This window comes from Mobula hypostoma, chromosome 8 (genome assembly GCF_963921235.1).
Source record: "Mobula hypostoma chromosome 8, sMobHyp1.1, whole genome shotgun sequence".
Lineage (NCBI taxonomy): Eukaryota > Metazoa > Chordata > Chondrichthyes > Myliobatiformes > Myliobatidae > Mobula > Mobula hypostoma.
The window spans coordinates 131,033,326-131,050,630 of record NC_086104.1 but is presented as its reverse complement, the minus strand read 5'-3'; the positions used below and the strand labels follow the sequence as shown (position 1 = coordinate 131,050,630).

The window sequence follows — 17,305 nt, the reverse complement described above, 5'->3', positions numbered from 1 at the left end:
AACAAAAAAAAAATCCAGTGAGTGGCAGTTCTGTGGGCAAAAATGCCTTGTTAATCAGAGAGGTCAGAGGAGAATGGCCAGACTAGTTCAAGCTGGCAGGAAGGCAACAGTAACTCAACTAACCAAGTGTTATAACAGTGGTGTACAGACGAGCACCTCTGAATGCACAACTCGTCGAATGTTGAAGTGGATGGGTTACAACAGAAGACCACCACACCGGGCTCCAAGGTGTACCTAATAAAGTGGCCACTGACATGAAATTTGTTGTGGCAGCAGTACCGTGAAGGATATCAAAAATTACGATAACGCACAATAAAAAAAATAAATAAATGTCAAGGAGAAATAGTGAGATGGTGCTCATGGACCATTCTGGATTTTGATGGCGACGGGGAAGAATAGCAAGTGTGCATCCTCAGGCTCCTGTATCTCCACCCAGATGGTAGTAATGAGAGGAAGGCAAGTCCTAGGTGGTGGGGGTCCTTAATTATGGATATCACCTTCTTGAAGCAACTCTATTTGAAGATGTCCTCAATGGTGGAGAGCACTGTGCCCCTGACGGACCTGGCTAAGTCTACAACCCTCAGCAGCCTCTTTTGATCCTCTGAATTGGCACCTCCAGACCAGGGGGTGGATGCAACCAATCAGAATACACTCCATGTTAGATCTGTAGAAATCTGCTAGTCTTTGGTGGCATACCAAAGCACCTCAAGCTCCTAATGAAGCAGGGCCATTGGTGGGCCTTCTTCGTAATTGGGCCCCAGAGTAGATCCTCTGAGATGCTGACACCCAGGAGTTAGAAGCTGCTCACACTTTCCATCGCTAACCTCTCAATGAGGACTGGTATGCTTTCTCCAAACTTCCCCTTCCTGAGACTAAGGGTACAAAGGTTTAGAGGTGAGACACTCACCCCACAATATCCAACTACCACGAGATCGCTCAGTCTTGGGTAATTGGCAGTACACCCACTCACTCCAAACCTGAGGACCACCTCTTGACTGAACATCCACCCGAAAGCAGTGGAACAGTCATTGTGTCATCGAGCCAAACAAAATCTACTCAATCCAAGCTTCGTCCTCAGACGTGCCCCCTGCAAGTCTATCGGCTCCGTCACACTGCCCACTCAATCCGCTCTGCAGGACAAGATTCTGAATACAGGAGTTGGGACGTTAGTTTGCAGATGTACAAAGGTGAGGCTGCACTTGAAACTTTGCGTTCACTTTCGGTCACCTTGCTACAGGAGAGATGTCAGTAAGCTGGAACGAGGCCAAGAAAGATTTACCTGGATGCTGCCGGAACTTGGGGGATCAGAGGTTGAGTAGGCTCGGATATTAATCACTGGAGTGTAGAAGAATGAGGGGTGATTTGATAGTACTGTGTAAAACCATGAGGGACATAGATAGGGTGAAGCACAGTCTTTTCCCAGAATAGGGAATCACGAACTAAAGGGCTTATGTTTAATGTTTAAAGGGGAACGACTTAATATGAACCTGAGGAGCAATTTTTTCACCCAGATAGTGCAGTCCATATATGAAGTGAGCTGCCGGAGGAAATTGTTGAGGCAGGTACATTAACAACATCGAAAAGACACTTGGAAAGGTATATGGATAGGTAAGGCTTAGAGGGATATGAGTCAAATGCAGGCAAAATAGGACGAGTTTCAATGGGCAACTTGACCAGCATGGACCAGTTGGGCTGAAGGGCCTGTTGTATAACTCTATGACCAGGTTCAAGCCACAACCTCTTCTACAAAACCAGGAGTAGCACTCTATTAGTTCTGCCAAGAATCACACACAGTGCCCACACACCAGCATGCAGAAACCTTTCCCCCTGGCCTCGGTGCCCAGTCCTTCAAGTGTCCGCTGTCAACCTTCATCCTCCCATTTTTCAATAATTTGGTCTGACCAAAGTCAGGACACTTTCTGTTGGAAAGCACTGAACAAACTCCACTGGTACCCAAGATGAGGAGCCAGTCCAATCAGGAATAGACAAGACACTTTTGGCTTCAATCCGTCTTTGAACTTTGCTAAAGGTCTTTTGAAAACCAAATTCTGCCTATGTCAAACGTCATCATAGCTATGACCTCATTCTGCTGCTATTCCCAAGTAGTCAACTCACGCAGGCAGCTCTAAGTATGGACCATAAAGCTACTCCTTTTAAACAAGAGTCCCTGACCTGACAGTCCCAACAACTTTGAAGAACGAGCTGTAATGCAGAAGGACAAGTTAATAATGGCCGTTATTAGCCCAGCTCCTAAAGTTCACTATAATTTCATTACTGTCACTCAGATCCCTGCAGAAGCACTCAGTTCAGAAGCTATCTACTCCCTTCATTATAATTCAAAACCATCCTGACTGTTCTGCAAGATATGCTGACCAAGATATAAAGTTTGATTATTAACCTTCATCTCCCTGGGGTGTCTGAACTACATGCATCCTGTCCAATTAAATGGCTCTGCCCTCCAAGGGAATGCCAATCTCATCGCGATGCACTGCGTTAAGAAGCTGTTATCACAACTATCACTGCTGGTGGGTCTGATTCCTCCAGCTGGTGAGACCGCACTTACAGTACTGTGGACAGTTTTAATTGCCCTGTTATAGGGAAGATATCATTAAAATGGAAGGAGTGCAAACGAGATTTATGAAAAGGACTCAAAGAGTCAAGTTATAGGGAGAGGATGGGTAGGCTAGGAGCGCAGAAGATTGAGGGGTGACCTTACAGAGCTGCACAGAATCATGAGGGGCATTGATCAGGTAGACAGAGTCTTTTTCCCAGGGAAGGGGAACTGAAAACTAGAAGGCAGAGATTGAAGGTGAGAGGTGGAAGAGTTAAAAAGGATCTGAAGAGCAATTTCTTCACGCAAAGGGTGATGGGTATACGGAATGAACTGTCAGAGGAAGTGGTCGAGGCAGATGGCAGGCGCAACAACAACATTTAAAATGTATTTGAATAAGTCCATGGACAGGAGAGGGTTACAGAGACGCGAGGCAAACACGGACAAATGGGACATGTTGGGCTGAAGGGCCTGTTTCGTACTGTATGAAATCACTCCCGATTTACCATCTCTCTGTTACTCACACTGCCCTCCCTCAGCCAAACACTCACTGTTCAGGATGTGTGCGCATCACGGCCAAGACCAACATCTATTACCCTTTCCCTGACCGACCTCCACAAGTAAGCGGTGAGCTGCTGACTTTTCACTACTTATGGCACCTGGGCAGACCATTTGGCCCATCAAGCCTTTACCAGCTCCCTGAGTAATCCTGCTTGCTCACTTTGCTGCCTGGAACCAATTCCCCACGCCCCACCTCCATCAACTCCCTGTTATTCTCCAACCGCCTAGGGGAAACTCACACAATTTGTTACCCAGCAAGAAACCACTGAAGCTCTAAGGGAAAACATGCAGACTGCACAGACATCAGCCAAGCCCAGGATTGAGTCTGGGTCATCAGAACTGTGAGGCAGCAACACCACCCACCGTCAGTGGGGAAAGTTTCTCCCAAATAGTGTTTTTGAGTAGAAACCCATAACCCTTCTGCAGAAAAGAACCACCCTTCAGACTCTCCGTTGTGAACAACAGTACAGCCTGTTGGTTTAAACTGTATAATTATCATTTTCTTTGCAGTCTAACAATTTATGCCTGCTAGTATTTTATATCAGTGGTCCCCAACCTCCGGGCCACAGACTGATACCAGGCCACGAAGGATACAGGGGTGCAGCAGTAGCCGGGATGCACCCAGCACATCTTTAAGAAAAAAGCTGAAATAAACAACCTAATTAATTAGGTGCTGCCCGGCACGTAAATGTTGGCCCACATCAGAGGTGATTGCCGATTTCACTTGCTCTACACAATCAGCAATCGCCTCTGATCTGGGCCAACATTTATGTGCTGGGCAGCACCTAATTAATTAGCCTGTTTATTTCGGCTTTTTTCTTAAAGATGTGCTGGGTGCATCCCGGCTACCGCTGCACCGCTGCATTCTTTGCGGCAATGTATCAGTCCGCGGCCCGGAGGTTGGGGACCACTGTTTTATATAACTACCCACATACACCTAACTGTCCAATATGTTTCCTAGTGGTTACGGTATGTATATACAATTGTTCAATGTTCCCCCCCGTGATTACATTTGTATGATTCTGGAAGCTTCCCTTGGTATCACATTCTTATAGGGGCTATCTGAATGGTTAACTCTTATCTACATATTTGAATGAAATATTTCTTATCAATGGCATAAAAAGAGCTGAACATACAAGCTCACCTTTTTTATTTTCTTTGGTCTTTATTCTTTTAGTCTTTGCTTCATCTTTCCCTTCCCCTAATAGACTATAGCTACTGTCTGCTTCCAATTCTTTTTGTTCTATTAGCTCTTAATAAACGATCGCGAAGCTACATATTTTAAAACTTCTTTATTGACTTCTGAAAGAAGCTTGGACCAAAAATGACCATTGATAAGAAACAATCCTCTGACTTGAAGCAGCTGGACTTCCGCCCTCCCTGATTCCCTGGAACTGATGTTCTGAGCATTGCAGGGAATATCATGGGAAAAGAACGAGGGTCGTCCGAGCAAGCCTGATGTCTACAGCTGTCCAAGGCAACACCACTCTGATTCTCCAGAATCAGGACCAAGAGTACTGGCCCATCACATGGAACAAGAACAGCTTGTGATCTATCTAGTTCACTTGCTACAATCTTGCAGCTGTCTGGAGCTGTTCACTATTCACATAGTGTAATTTCCCTCAGGGTACGACAGTGTGAGGCGACAGGAAGGCTAGCCAGAGTTTAAAATCGACCACACAGTTAAGGAAACTAAACTCATGGATTATATAAACCCAGAGTTTCCTAAAGATCTGTTATTGGTGATGGCAACTACAGGACTGTCACTAAAATCTGTCTGGCTCACCAATGACGTTGACGAGAGTGAATCTGACCGAGATGCGGCTGCAGATCCAAGATGGTGGATTCTTAACTTCCTCCTCAATTCAGAGCCAATTGGGAATGAGGAGGAAATTCCTCGACAGTGATCGGCCCATCGAGGAATAACTATCAGAAGGGGGAAAACACTGGGAATATATATTCCAGACTGATCTTCCTGCCAAATACTGGAAGCAGAAGAGATTTCTACAGCACTTGACTTGAGGGAGTGAACACTTACTCTGCCACTGGTGTCAGAGAACTACTAATGCGATTTGGTTTCTAAGCATTACACATATCGTTGGTATTTCATCGTCTACTGATGATGAGTTACTGCAGGCTGTCAGTGGAACCTGATACCTCCATTGCTATTAATTACCAGTAAGAATTTCAGCAAGTTAATACTGGTTATCGGTGATTCCAAACACCTGTTCCTGACTTCCTACAGGTGTCTGCCTGTTTCAGGGAATTTCCCACTGATGTACCAAGGATTCTTACTGTCAGGCGCCAATAAAAGTAACCAAGTATGCTTCACACAGACAGTTACCGCGAACGGAACAGGAACAGCCAACTCCAATTGATTGGATCCAGTTTTGCTTCCCACTGATAGTTAATTCCTATCTCAGGTCTCTCACGACACAGCCATTCAGCCCATCGAGTATGCTACCTCTCGAAACAATCCTATCAGTCTAATTCCACTCCCCCCTCACCTACTTCCTCAAAGCCTATTCTCTTTCACATACCCATAACCTCTTCTTTAGTTCTCTCACCATCCACCTACACCAGGGACAATTACAGTGTTCAATTGACTACCAAGCCTCAGGTCTCTGGGATATGGGAGAAAACTGGAACTTCCGGAGAAAACCCATACAGTTACAAGGAGAACGTGCATGGACAGCACCAGAGGCTGGGACTGAACCCGAGACTCTGCAGCTTTGAGGTAGCAGCACTACCTGCTGAGCTAACCCGACCACGCAGAGAAAACTGCCAACACTACTTCAGCTCTAATTCCTCCCAGTGGCCCCGGCGCATAAGGAGACAGCCCTGCCGTTTCATCTGATTTACGAGTCTGGGTCGCCTGCTCGACGCTGAACTCAGCACGGATGGAAAGCGTGCGAGGAGCCGGCTGGATTCGAACCCACGACCACTCACCCTGAAGTCTGGTGCAGGTGCCACTATACCACCGGCCGAACAGAGTGCTCTGTTAAGAAGGCAACTCTGTGCAGACAGCCAGAAGGGACAGGGCTGAGTGAGGGTCAACCACTCTCCGACACACACATCAATCAGTCGTTCTGTACTCACCGATATTGGAGTGCTTCAGCAGCCGACAGATCCGAGCTTCCCTCTCCAACTTCTGATGGTCTGCAAAGAGAACCAGACAAACAAACCCATGAGAATAGCTGCATGAGGTACTGGGACTTCTAATCCTTTACAGAGACACTAATACATTGCCCTCATGTTAAACTCTCATAGAGACACTAAAACGTTGATCTCATGTTAAACCCTCAGAAAGACATCGACAGACTGATCTCATGTTAAACCCTCATAGAGACACTAACACATTGACCTCAAGTTAAACCCTCACAGAAACACTAACACATTGTTCTCATGTTAAACCCTCATAGAGACACTAACACACCTTCATGTTAAACCTTCACAGCGACACTAACACGTTGATCTCACGTTAAACCCTCAGAGACACTAACAGGTTGACCTTACGTTAAACCCTTACAGACACACTAACACGCTCTCATGTTAAACTCTCATGGAGACACTAACACGTTGATCTCATGTTAGGCTCAGCTGAAGGTACCCACAGAAAAGCTGTGGAACTAGAAGGGAAATTCTGCAAAATTACAAGACTAAATAGGGTAAAGGGGAAACTGGACAAGAGAACGTATTGACAACTTACACGGGGATTAATTCTGAGCTCAGAATCAGGGCTCTGGACAGACCCTGAGGATTCTGATGAAGTGGACATCACCTAGTTTTATCACCTTTTGTTTCCAGACACCCATTTAGGGATGAGCACACGAGATTGGAAGTGTGTAACAAAGGGGTGACTACACTCACTTGCCCACCCATTGAGTTACTCCATAACCAAAGATCTCACTTCAAGGACTCTATCTTGTTATATCATGTTCTCGTTATTTATTGCTATTTATTTATATTTGCATTTGCAATTTGTTGTCTTCTGCACTTTGGTTGATCTTTCATTGATCCTGTTATAGTTAATATCTCAGAGTTGTATATGGTGACATATCTGTAATTTGGTAATAAAATTTAGTTTGAACTTCTGGGAGATTTTTTTCCCCCAAAATAAATTTTATTCTTAATAGAAGATATATAAAAAGCAGGAAAAAGTACAAAAGTAAACCTTTGTAACATTCAGTAGTGTGAACTTTAACGAAAAACACCATTGCCCCTCACGAGGTTATAACCCTTTCATCGTTCAAGGGGCCTACCCACCATGTCTTGTGTTCGTTCACCACAAAGCCTTTGCACTGGCTGCAAAAAAGCTTCAGCACGTCCCTCAGCAAGTACTACTGCCGCTTGCAACACGCCAGTCAGCAGCACTTATGAATAATCTTACTGTGCTGGAACAACAAAACATTTCAGACAGTCTGAAGGCTGCCTTTCTCCAAGTAGATGACCATCCAATAGAGCCCTCTGCTCTGCAGCTGCTGGGGATGGACCTTTGCAATCTTCTCCACACCCTTCGAGCAAATCCACAGTCTGCGAAGAGGTGGGTGATCACTGTCCCAAAGGAAGCGTGCGTTGGTGGTGATCTGTCTACATTACACAATTGAGCACTGGGAGTTGGCAGACAATCTGCTCCTCCACTGCAGTTCCACCTCAGAGTGAAGGAAGCCTCCAACAGGGACCACAGATGGCACTGCCAAGAATCTTCCTTGGGGCAGTTTACTGAGCGGCGTGGGGCCAGCAGGTGGAACCCACAGGAGCTCTGCACTCCGGTTATTTGCGCTGCTGTTTACTGCGCTCCCAGGAATCTGTAGCTTCCTGCAAAGCTTCATCCTGGATGCTCAACTGTGTGCGTCGACTCGCTTACATGCATTCGATTAGAGGGCATGTGCTAGAATGAGAGGCTGGACGAACTTGGGAGCGGCAAAGGAAAGGGAGGTCCGATAGGCGTTTATAAGATAATGAAAGGCAGAGACAGAGTAGGCAGGCAGCATCTTTTTCACAGGGTTGAAGTGTCTAATACCGGAGGTCTTGCATTTAAGACGGAAAGGGAGCAATTTTATTTAATACAGGGAGTGGTGGCAGAGGCAGATATATTCGGGACTTTTAAGAGATGTAAAGACAGGCCCATGAATGTGAGGAAAATGGAAGATTATAGGTAGAAGATTAGTTAGTTGGCCATTTGGTTACTCAATTATTTGGTTCGACACAGCATTGTGGGCTGAAGTGCTTGTTCCAGTGCTGTGTTGCTCTGTATTATATGTGCATGCATACATACATATGAAAGGGTACATGCATGTATACCTGCATCTGATTCTATGCATTTGTATGACATTAGATTAGATTATGAGGACACTCAGTCCTCGTTTATTGTCATTTAGAAATGCATGCGTTAAAAAGTGATACAATGTTCCTCCGATATGATATCACAGAAACACAAGACAGACCAAGGCTAAAACTGACAAAAGCCACATAATTATAACATATAGTTACAACAGTGCAAAGCAATACCGTAATTTGGTAAGAGCAAACCATGGGCACAGTAAAAAAAAGTCTCAAAGTCCCGATAGACTCATCATCTCACGCAGACGATAGAAGGTAGGAACTCTCCCTGTCATGAGCTTCCAGCACCGCAAACTTGCCGATGCAGCATCCTGGAAGCACCGGACCACAGCCAACTCTTGAGTCCATCCGAAAACTTCGAGCCGCCAAACAGCCCTCCGACATCGAGCACCATCTCTGCCGAGCGCTTCGACCCTGGCCCCGGCCGCCAAGCAACAAGCAAAGCCGAGGATTCAGGGCCTTCCCCTCCGGAGATTTCGGATCACACAGTAGCAGTGGCAGCGAAGCAGGTATTTCAGAAGTTTCACCAGATGTTCCTCCGTGCTCTCCTACTTGACCAATTACAGATATTCATCACTGGAGAGGCCATGCCTGTACGGACAGTGACTCACTCACTTCGGCGCTGGTGTGGTTGAAGCTTTGACAGCTCACGGGCTTTGAGGGAAGTGAGGAGAGGCTGCCCACGACACCAAGGTGAAACAGACAGCCGGTTCACCTTCCCTGAGCACCACAGTTACTGGGACCTGGAGCAGGGTGCCGACTTACCGGCTGGTCCCCATCTGCCCAGCCAGAGAGGCAAGAGCAAGGGACACCATCCTAACAGAGGAGCTAGATGCGCACGGCTGTGTCACACAGATATACAGCATGGAATCAGACCAGTCAGCCCACCACATTCATGCTATCAGTGGGATCCCATCCATATTAATCCCTGTAACCCTCTAGGCCTGGGTGATTTGAGAGCCTCTTCAATGCCGCAAGTGACCCTGCATTAATTACTCTCTGAGGCAGTGATTTTCAGGTTTAAAAAAAGATTCCCCACACTCTCCACCTACCCTTGATCTTCTCTAAATCTACACATTCTTTCTTCTCCCATCCGGAAGTTGATACAAAAGGCTAAAAATACATCCCACCAGGCCCACGGACAGTTTGTACCTCACTGTAATAATTGAAATGATTTCCAGTACGATAAGACAGACTTTTGATTTCAGTCTACCTCGTTATGATCTAGCACCTTATTGTTTACCTGCACTGCACTTCCTCTTCAGTTGTTGTACTTTTTTTTCTGCCTTCTGTTATTGTTTTACTTTCTGCATGGCCATTATGTAAGGCAAGCTTTTCACTGTGTCTCCGTACAAGTGACAATATTAACCGAATTCCAACAGTTGTATGCCCCTCTGATTAAGAGAAAAGGTTCCTGCAGTCCGCGCTATCTATCCCTCACATAATTTGGTATTCCTCAATCAGATTCCCTCTTCGCCTCCTCCTCTCCCGTCTCTCCTCACACGTAGTGAGCAAGGGCTGTGAAGGGGGCAACCATCCCAGGCAACATTTCGAAGATTGAGGGCAGGTCTCATTGAAACCTATTGAATACTGAAAGGCCTGGACAGAGTGGATGCTTCCTACAGAGGGGGAGTCTAGGACCAGAGGGCACAGCTTCAGAATAGAGGTATGCCCATTTAGAACAGAGACGTGAAGGAATTTCTTTATCCAGGGGGTAGTGGAGCTGTGGAATTCATTGGCACAGATGACTGTGGAGGCCAAGTCATTGAGTACAGTCAAAACACAGGCTGATAGATTCTTAATTAGTCAGGGTGTCAAAGGTTACAGGGAAAAGACAGGAGAATGGGATTTAGAGGGATAATAAATCAGCCATGATGGAATAGCAGAGCAGACTTGATCCAAATGGCCTAATTCTGTTTCTATGTCCTTAATTCTTAACATGCTGGTGAAGCTCCTCTTTATCCTCTCCAGTGCAATCACATCCTTCCGAGAATGTAGTGACCAGAACTGCAGGCAGTTCTCAGGTTAAAGTTTGACCTATGTTTTAAAAAGTTGGGGTATAACCTCCCAGCTCTTCTATTTCTTGCCCTCACTAACATAGCCAGTATTCTATGTGCTTTCAGAATCATTGGGAAAGTCGGCTCTTAAAGCCCCTAAAGGGGTCTAGACTGGTTTCTCTCTGCGGTGTAAATCAGTGACTAGTGTGACTGATCTGCAGCCTGTCTTTCAATTGCGTGGATCAGACAAACTCAGCAAAATGCTTCCCGTTAATTGACCCAGGGCTATAGTTTGACTGTGACTTTTTTTCCAGGAATGACATGAGCTTGAAAATGCCTAATGTTGGTGGGTCAGTGGACCCTTAACCCCCATCTGCACATGGTAAAATGATGCTTCCTAACATGACAGATGAGTATGTATTTACTTAATAAACAAAAGTTTGCCATCGTCTTCTGGTCTAGCTAAACCCACAACACATCAATTTAAAGAACTAACCGCACAAAAACAAGTACTAAACTGCACCACGCTAATTCAAAGATTAGCTTTATGCAAAGCTGTCATCATAATAAATAACATTTGGAAATATGTTATGCCGACAACCTAATATTATATCCCAAAGGTAAGGGACAGATTGCAAAGCCCACCCCATGTTTCAACTGAACAAAATTTAAAAGGTTCCCTCAACAGCTTAAAATGAAATTTCCTCTCAGTTGAAGGGGCCTTTCTGAGTGTATGCCAGTTACGACTGTGACAAATGAAGACCTTGTGGCCAGTTCTCCGGCTGGGTGCAAAGGCTGCAGTCTGCACATACTTAGAGCAAATGGATCTCAACACAGTAGCACCACACTCCGCACCACAAACTTATAAATCTTGTGGTTTACAAATTGCTAAGCAATGCAGCAGCAGGCCAGTTCCGTCACAGGATGGAAAGAACTTGCACTCATTTGGCTCCTTGCCTTTCCTACAGGCAGCTCCTCAGGCTCAGGGCGGGGGGAATGGTTTGTCCGAAGCAGTTCTGTGGGTCCTGAGGAGGAACTGGTGATACTTTCACGGATGTGACAGGGGAGTAATTGGTGAGGCAACATACTCCTCTTCCATATATGCCAGGCTGCTGTGTGCTCCAATGCGTCCTAAATGGTTCTTCTCCACTGGAGTGCTAATGGGCCTGAGATTCCAAGGAGTCAATGGGAATACAGGATCTTTCCAAGGAAGCTTTGAGCACAACTTGACTCTTTACCTCTGCCCAACCAGCAATCTCCTCTCGGGGTAAGTCTGTGGACTTTCTAATCAGGGATAGCCAAAGGAAGATGGAAGGAAAGGTTAGTTTTGGTTCTGCTTGGTTTACAGTCACCAAGGAGCTCCTAGTCTCCTGTGATTTAAGTTTACACTAGGGCTTATGTATAATATGGCCCTACATTCTGGCTACAAGACCAAGGGATTACTGCATTATCAGAGATACTGGTGTTCAGATCAGGAACCGGCGTGAGGAACGAGATCGACTGTTGAGCTGGGGAAGGTTACCAAGGAGCTGTGCTTTGACTACGTGATGAACATCACATTGCACTGAAGCAGCGCTGTTACGTCGAAGCATCTCATCTTTCAGGTGAGATGCTCACAGGTGCCTGGCCAAGAGATCAATTGGAAAGAACTAAACAAGTCACTCTTCCAAATCTCTCTCCAAAACACTGTCTTTAACCAAATTCACTAATGGAGTTTAACTGCCTGAAGACCATCCTGGGTCACAAACGTTCAACTTATGAACACTTCTACGTATGAAGTAAAGTTCAAAGTGAATTTTATTATCAAAGTACATATATGTCACCATATACAACTCTGAGATTTATTTTCCTGCAGGCATACGCAAATCTATAGAACAGTAACTATAACAAAATCAATGAAAGATCAACCAGAGTGCAGAAGACAACAGACTGTGCAAACACAAATATAAATAGCAATAAGTAACAAAAGCATGAAATAACAAGATAAGAGAGTCCTTAAAGTGAGATCACTGGCTGTGAGAACACCTCAATGGTTGGGCAAAGTGCGTGAAAGAACACTGAGGCTGTCTACAAGAAGCGTCAGAGCCATCTCTATTTCCTGAGGAGACTGAGGTCCTTTAACATCTGCCAGACGATGCTGAGGATGTTCTACGAGTCTGTGGTGGCCAGTGCTATCATGTTTGCTGTTGTGAGCTGGGGCAGCAGGCTGAGGGTAGCAGGCACCAACAGAATCAACAAACTCATCCGTAAGGCCAGTGATGTTGTGGGGATGGAACTGGACTCTCTGACAGTGGTGTCTGAAAAGAGGATGCTGTCTAAGTTGCATGCCATCTTGGTCAATGTCTCCCACCCACTACATAATGTACTGGGTGGGCACAGGAGTATATTCAGCCAGAGACTCATTCCACCGAGATGCAGCACAGAGCGTCATAGGAAGTCATTCCTGCCTGTGGCCATCGAACTTTACAACTCCTCCCTTGGAGGGTCAGACACCCTGAGCCAATAGGCTGGTCCTGGACTTATTTCCTGGCATAATTTACATATTACTATTTAACGATTTATGGTTCTATTACTATTTATTATTTATGGTGCAATTGTAATGTAAACCAATTTCCCCCGGGATCAATAAAGTATGACTATGACTATGTGAAGCTATCCCTTTTGTTCAAGAGCCTGATGGTTGTGGGGTAGTAACAGTTCCTGAACCTGGAGGCATGAATCCCAAGACTCTTGTACCTTCCATATTATTGATTTGAAAAGTCTAACGGATGTACAGACCTTCATTCCTATTAACAGCAGAACTAATTCCCTCTTCCTCTCCAGTTTTAGTAGTTGTTCTCCCTATCACTTCTGTGTCTATTTTAAAGCAATCCATTACAAGGTGCAGAGCTACTGATACCACAGAGTGATTTTTGTGTATTTTCTAACTTGGGGACAAAATTGATTTACAGACATCTATAAAACCAGAACTCGTTTCATGACCCAGGGATACCCTGTATCCCTGTCACTCGTGTCTGTGGGATCTTGCTGTGCGCAGATGAGCTGCTGGCTTTACCCAAGTAGCAGCTCCAAGAGTAATTTATTGGCTGTGAAGTCCCACCGAGATGCACTTCCTCCCTTAATATCACTTCAGATCTTTCCTTTAACTTCCGGGTGTCTTTCCCCATGTGTTTTGAGCTGAACTCAAAGCCACCAGAAAGTACAATGAGAAGACTTCTGAGTTGCCCAAAGGTGCCTGTAGACAGTTGTATGCTGGCACCTTGATAATAAATTTACTTTGAATGTCTGCACTTTGAGTACACTCTGGGAGTCATACCAGTCCAGTGAATCCGGCACTGAAGTTTCCTTCCAGAGTAGAAAACTTTACCTCGCCTGCCCTCTACCTCCACTCTGAGAAAGCAAAGCATCCAGGATCTCACAGATGGATCTCAACTGCACATACACTCCAGCCAGCCATATCCAATAATGACACAGGAGACCATTCAGCCCATCTGCTCCATACCAGGTCCTAGGAGACAGTCCTATTGTCCTGTACTCCTGCAGCTCACACATCTTTGATTCTGGTTACTATTAACCTACATCAGGTGGGAATTCACATACACCGATTAGCTGCCCACTATTCTCTGAGGCATAGGAGGGAACCAGAGAACTCAGATGTATCTTATGGAGAGAGGGTGCAGGCAACATCCGTGGCCAGGATTGAACCCACTGCCCTGGAGCTGTGAAGCAGCAAGGCTACTTGCTACACCACTGGGGAGCCCATAGCTTCCTGAACAGCAGCCGGATGGTGAAGGCCCAAACTGCTTATGGTAATTTAACAGATATGAGAAAGGAATCAGTGGCCAAGCTGATGGAGTAAATAAAAAGGGCAGCAATCTACATGGAATATTGGCATCAGCACAGTGCAATTCAAAATGTTTCAAAGTTCAAAATACATTTATTATCAAAATACATCATATACAACCTTGAGATTTATCTTCTTGCAGGCAGCCACAAAACAAACACAACAGAATACAGGAAAAAAACAACCCCACACAACAAAAACAAATATCCAATGTGTGAAAAAAGAACAAATCATGCAAACAATTAAAAAAGCAAGCAAATAATATGCAGAACATGAAGTGCAGAGTCCCCAAGAGCAGGTCCACAGCCATGGAGCCAGTTCAGCACTGAGACGAGTGCCAAGGGCTACAGGCCACAACCACAGAGCCAGTTCAGGGCTGAGGTTAGTGCCAGTTGCTGCAGGCCACAGCTGCAGACTCAGTTCAGCACTGAGGCGAGTGCCAAGGGCTACAGGCCACAACCACAGAGCCAGTTCAGGGCTGAGGTTAGTGCGAGTTGCTGCAGGCCACCGCCGCAGACTCAGTTCAGCACTGGGAGAAGTAAAGCCTCAAAAAGGAGTGAACTGAACTGAATGTTCGTCCCTCGCTTCTGGCCTTAACGACACTTAAGTCTACTAAACATCAGTCCGTTTTTCCACTCTTGGGTCCCGATCCTGCTGCTTCAAACTGGCCTAAAGTTTCAATCCGGACAGAAGTCCGCCCCAGCAACGGCCACTGCGGTTATCCCTGCATTCTCAAAGAGTGAACAGCTCCCAGGTACTCCTGACTCTCCCTCAGCGCAAAGTGTGCAGAGATGCTATACCACATGCCTGCCGCCCTCTGGATGTGAGTGATCTGTGGTGCTGTTTGGAGGGAAGGACAGGAGTGGGTGGGAAAGAGCAAGGTCTCAGTACGGCCCTCTAAAAAGCTCCAAACCTTTCCCTGGCTGCCGCTCTGCACAAACTGGCCGGCACACTTGTCTGGCTGACTGTGGAATATTTGTATGGTTTTTGAAAGACATTCCACAGATCTCTGAATTTTAAAAAGCTTCTGCTGTATGCATTCCGAGGGGTGGGCAGCTTCCACAGTCACACATCTCTGTCCAGTGGCCACATCGCAAATGCAGATGTCAGAGGCTGCTGATCATTCAGACAACCGCAGTGGCATCTTCACCGGGTTCATGAAGGTGCTCCCCCTCTCTCAACTCCAGAGCAACAACACAAAATGCTGGAGGAACAGCTGGTCAGACAGCATCCGTGGCAATGAAAAAAAAAACGTGTTGACCTTACAGGTCGAGACCCTTCTCCAGGACTGGAAAAGGAAAGGGGGAGGACGCCAGAATAAAAAGGTGGGGGGAGGGAAGGACAAGCCAGACGGTGACAGGTGAAGACGCGTTGGTAGGAAAGGTAAAGGGCTGGAGAAGGTGGCATCTGATAGGAGAGGAGAGAGGGCCGTGGAAGAGGGGGAAGGAGGGACACCGGGGAAGGTGATAAGCAGGTGAGGAGAAGAGGTAAGAGGCCAGGGTGAGGAATAGGAAGAGAGAAGGGATCTACCCATCTATTCAGAGAAACAGTGTGCAACACACCCTTCCAGCCCATTGAGCCACGTCGCCTAGCAGCCCACCTATTTAACCCGAGCCTAATCACAGGACAATTTACAATGACCAATTAACCTACTAATCTGTACGCCTTTGGACTGTGGGAGGAAACCAGAGCACTGGGAGGAAACCCACTCACAGGGAGAACATACAAACTCCTTCAGTTCTTGAACCAACTGGCTCAACCCTAATCAGAGGTTAGGAACACGATAACCACTCTGAACATTTTGCACTAAAGAGAGACTCTTTTTTTGTCCTACTTGTGTGCTTTCTTGTTAAAAAAAAATTGCGTTTATGCTTATTCTTGTGAATGCTTCCTATCTAATGCGAAGGTAACTTGTAGCATGTAGGTTTATCACTCTACCTACATGTACTTGTGCATACGTCAATCAACCCCACCTTGACTTTGATCCGCACCACCCTGCAAAAACTACTGTAGGGATCTCAGGACGAGTGCATCCTCTTTTTAAAACCCACTTCAGACGCTTGTGCGACCTTTAACTCACCACTCGTCAGTGGAGAGGCTGATTCTCCAAGCGTCAAATGGAACTTGACTCGGCTCTCAAAAGGACCCAATTACCCACTGAAAGCATCACCCTCCGTTCGCTTACCAGCACAGAACTTAAGGACTGCCGGGTCTTTTATAATTTAAGCTTCGCTTAAGTTTAATGCAATTTCCTACATTACAGGACAAGAATAGCACCTAATGAAATGTCCTTTCTCAAAGCTAGATGTGCGTGATGTCATCTGGACTCAAGATTAATCCCCTTTAATATCAATTGTTCTTTCTCCAAACAAAATCGTAATCAAATTTTATGTCACTTCTGTGCGTTGCTCTGCCAATCAGAAGTCCTCAGCTTGCTGTGGTTTAAAACCAGACAAAATGAAATGATGAATAAGATCCATCACTGGGCAGATCAGATTATTTTTATGATTCATCCTCGTCCTTCTGATCAAAGGAACAGGGCAAAAGAATCCCTAGGAAGAGGACGCTGGCTGAACTCAGCTCGACAGGCAGCATCCGTGGAGGGAATTGGACAGATGGTGCTTCCGGCTGAGGGCCTTCATTCTGGGTTGCCATGAGGGGGTGCCAGGGCAGATTAGCGGTTAGCACGACGCCATTGCAGCTCAGGGCATTGGGATTGGGAGTTCAATTCCAGCGTCCTCCGTAAGCCAGTGTGTACGTTCCCTCCCGTGTGCACATGGGTTTCCCCCGCAGCCCAAAGGTGGTCCCGTTAGTAGGTTCATTGGTCATTGTAAACGGTCCCATGATGAGGATAGGGTTAAATTGGTGGGTTGCTGGGCAGTGGGCTGGAAGGGCCTACTCCATGCTTATCAATTAATAAACCAATCAATCGATAGATAGAGAGCGAGATAGCCAGTATAAAGAGGTGAGGGAAAGGAATGGAGTTGGAGCTAATGGGCAATAGGTGAA

At 46.0% G+C, this 17,305-nt stretch overlaps 1 protein-coding gene across 50 annotated transcripts in view; it reads right to left on the bottom strand.

Moving 5' to 3' along the window:
* Positions 1-17,305, bottom strand: part of LOC134350964 (calcium/calmodulin-dependent protein kinase type II subunit beta) — a 331,172-nt gene that overhangs the window by 210,604 nt on the left and 103,263 nt on the right. For all 50 annotated transcript variants that reach the window (XM_063056859.1, XM_063056841.1, XM_063056869.1 and 47 more), the window contains exon 3: positions 6,212-6,271. In XM_063056859.1, coding sequence (XP_062912929.1) covers positions 6,212-6,271 — 60 coding nt within the window. The remainder of the gene's footprint in view (positions 1-6,211; positions 6,272-17,305) is intronic.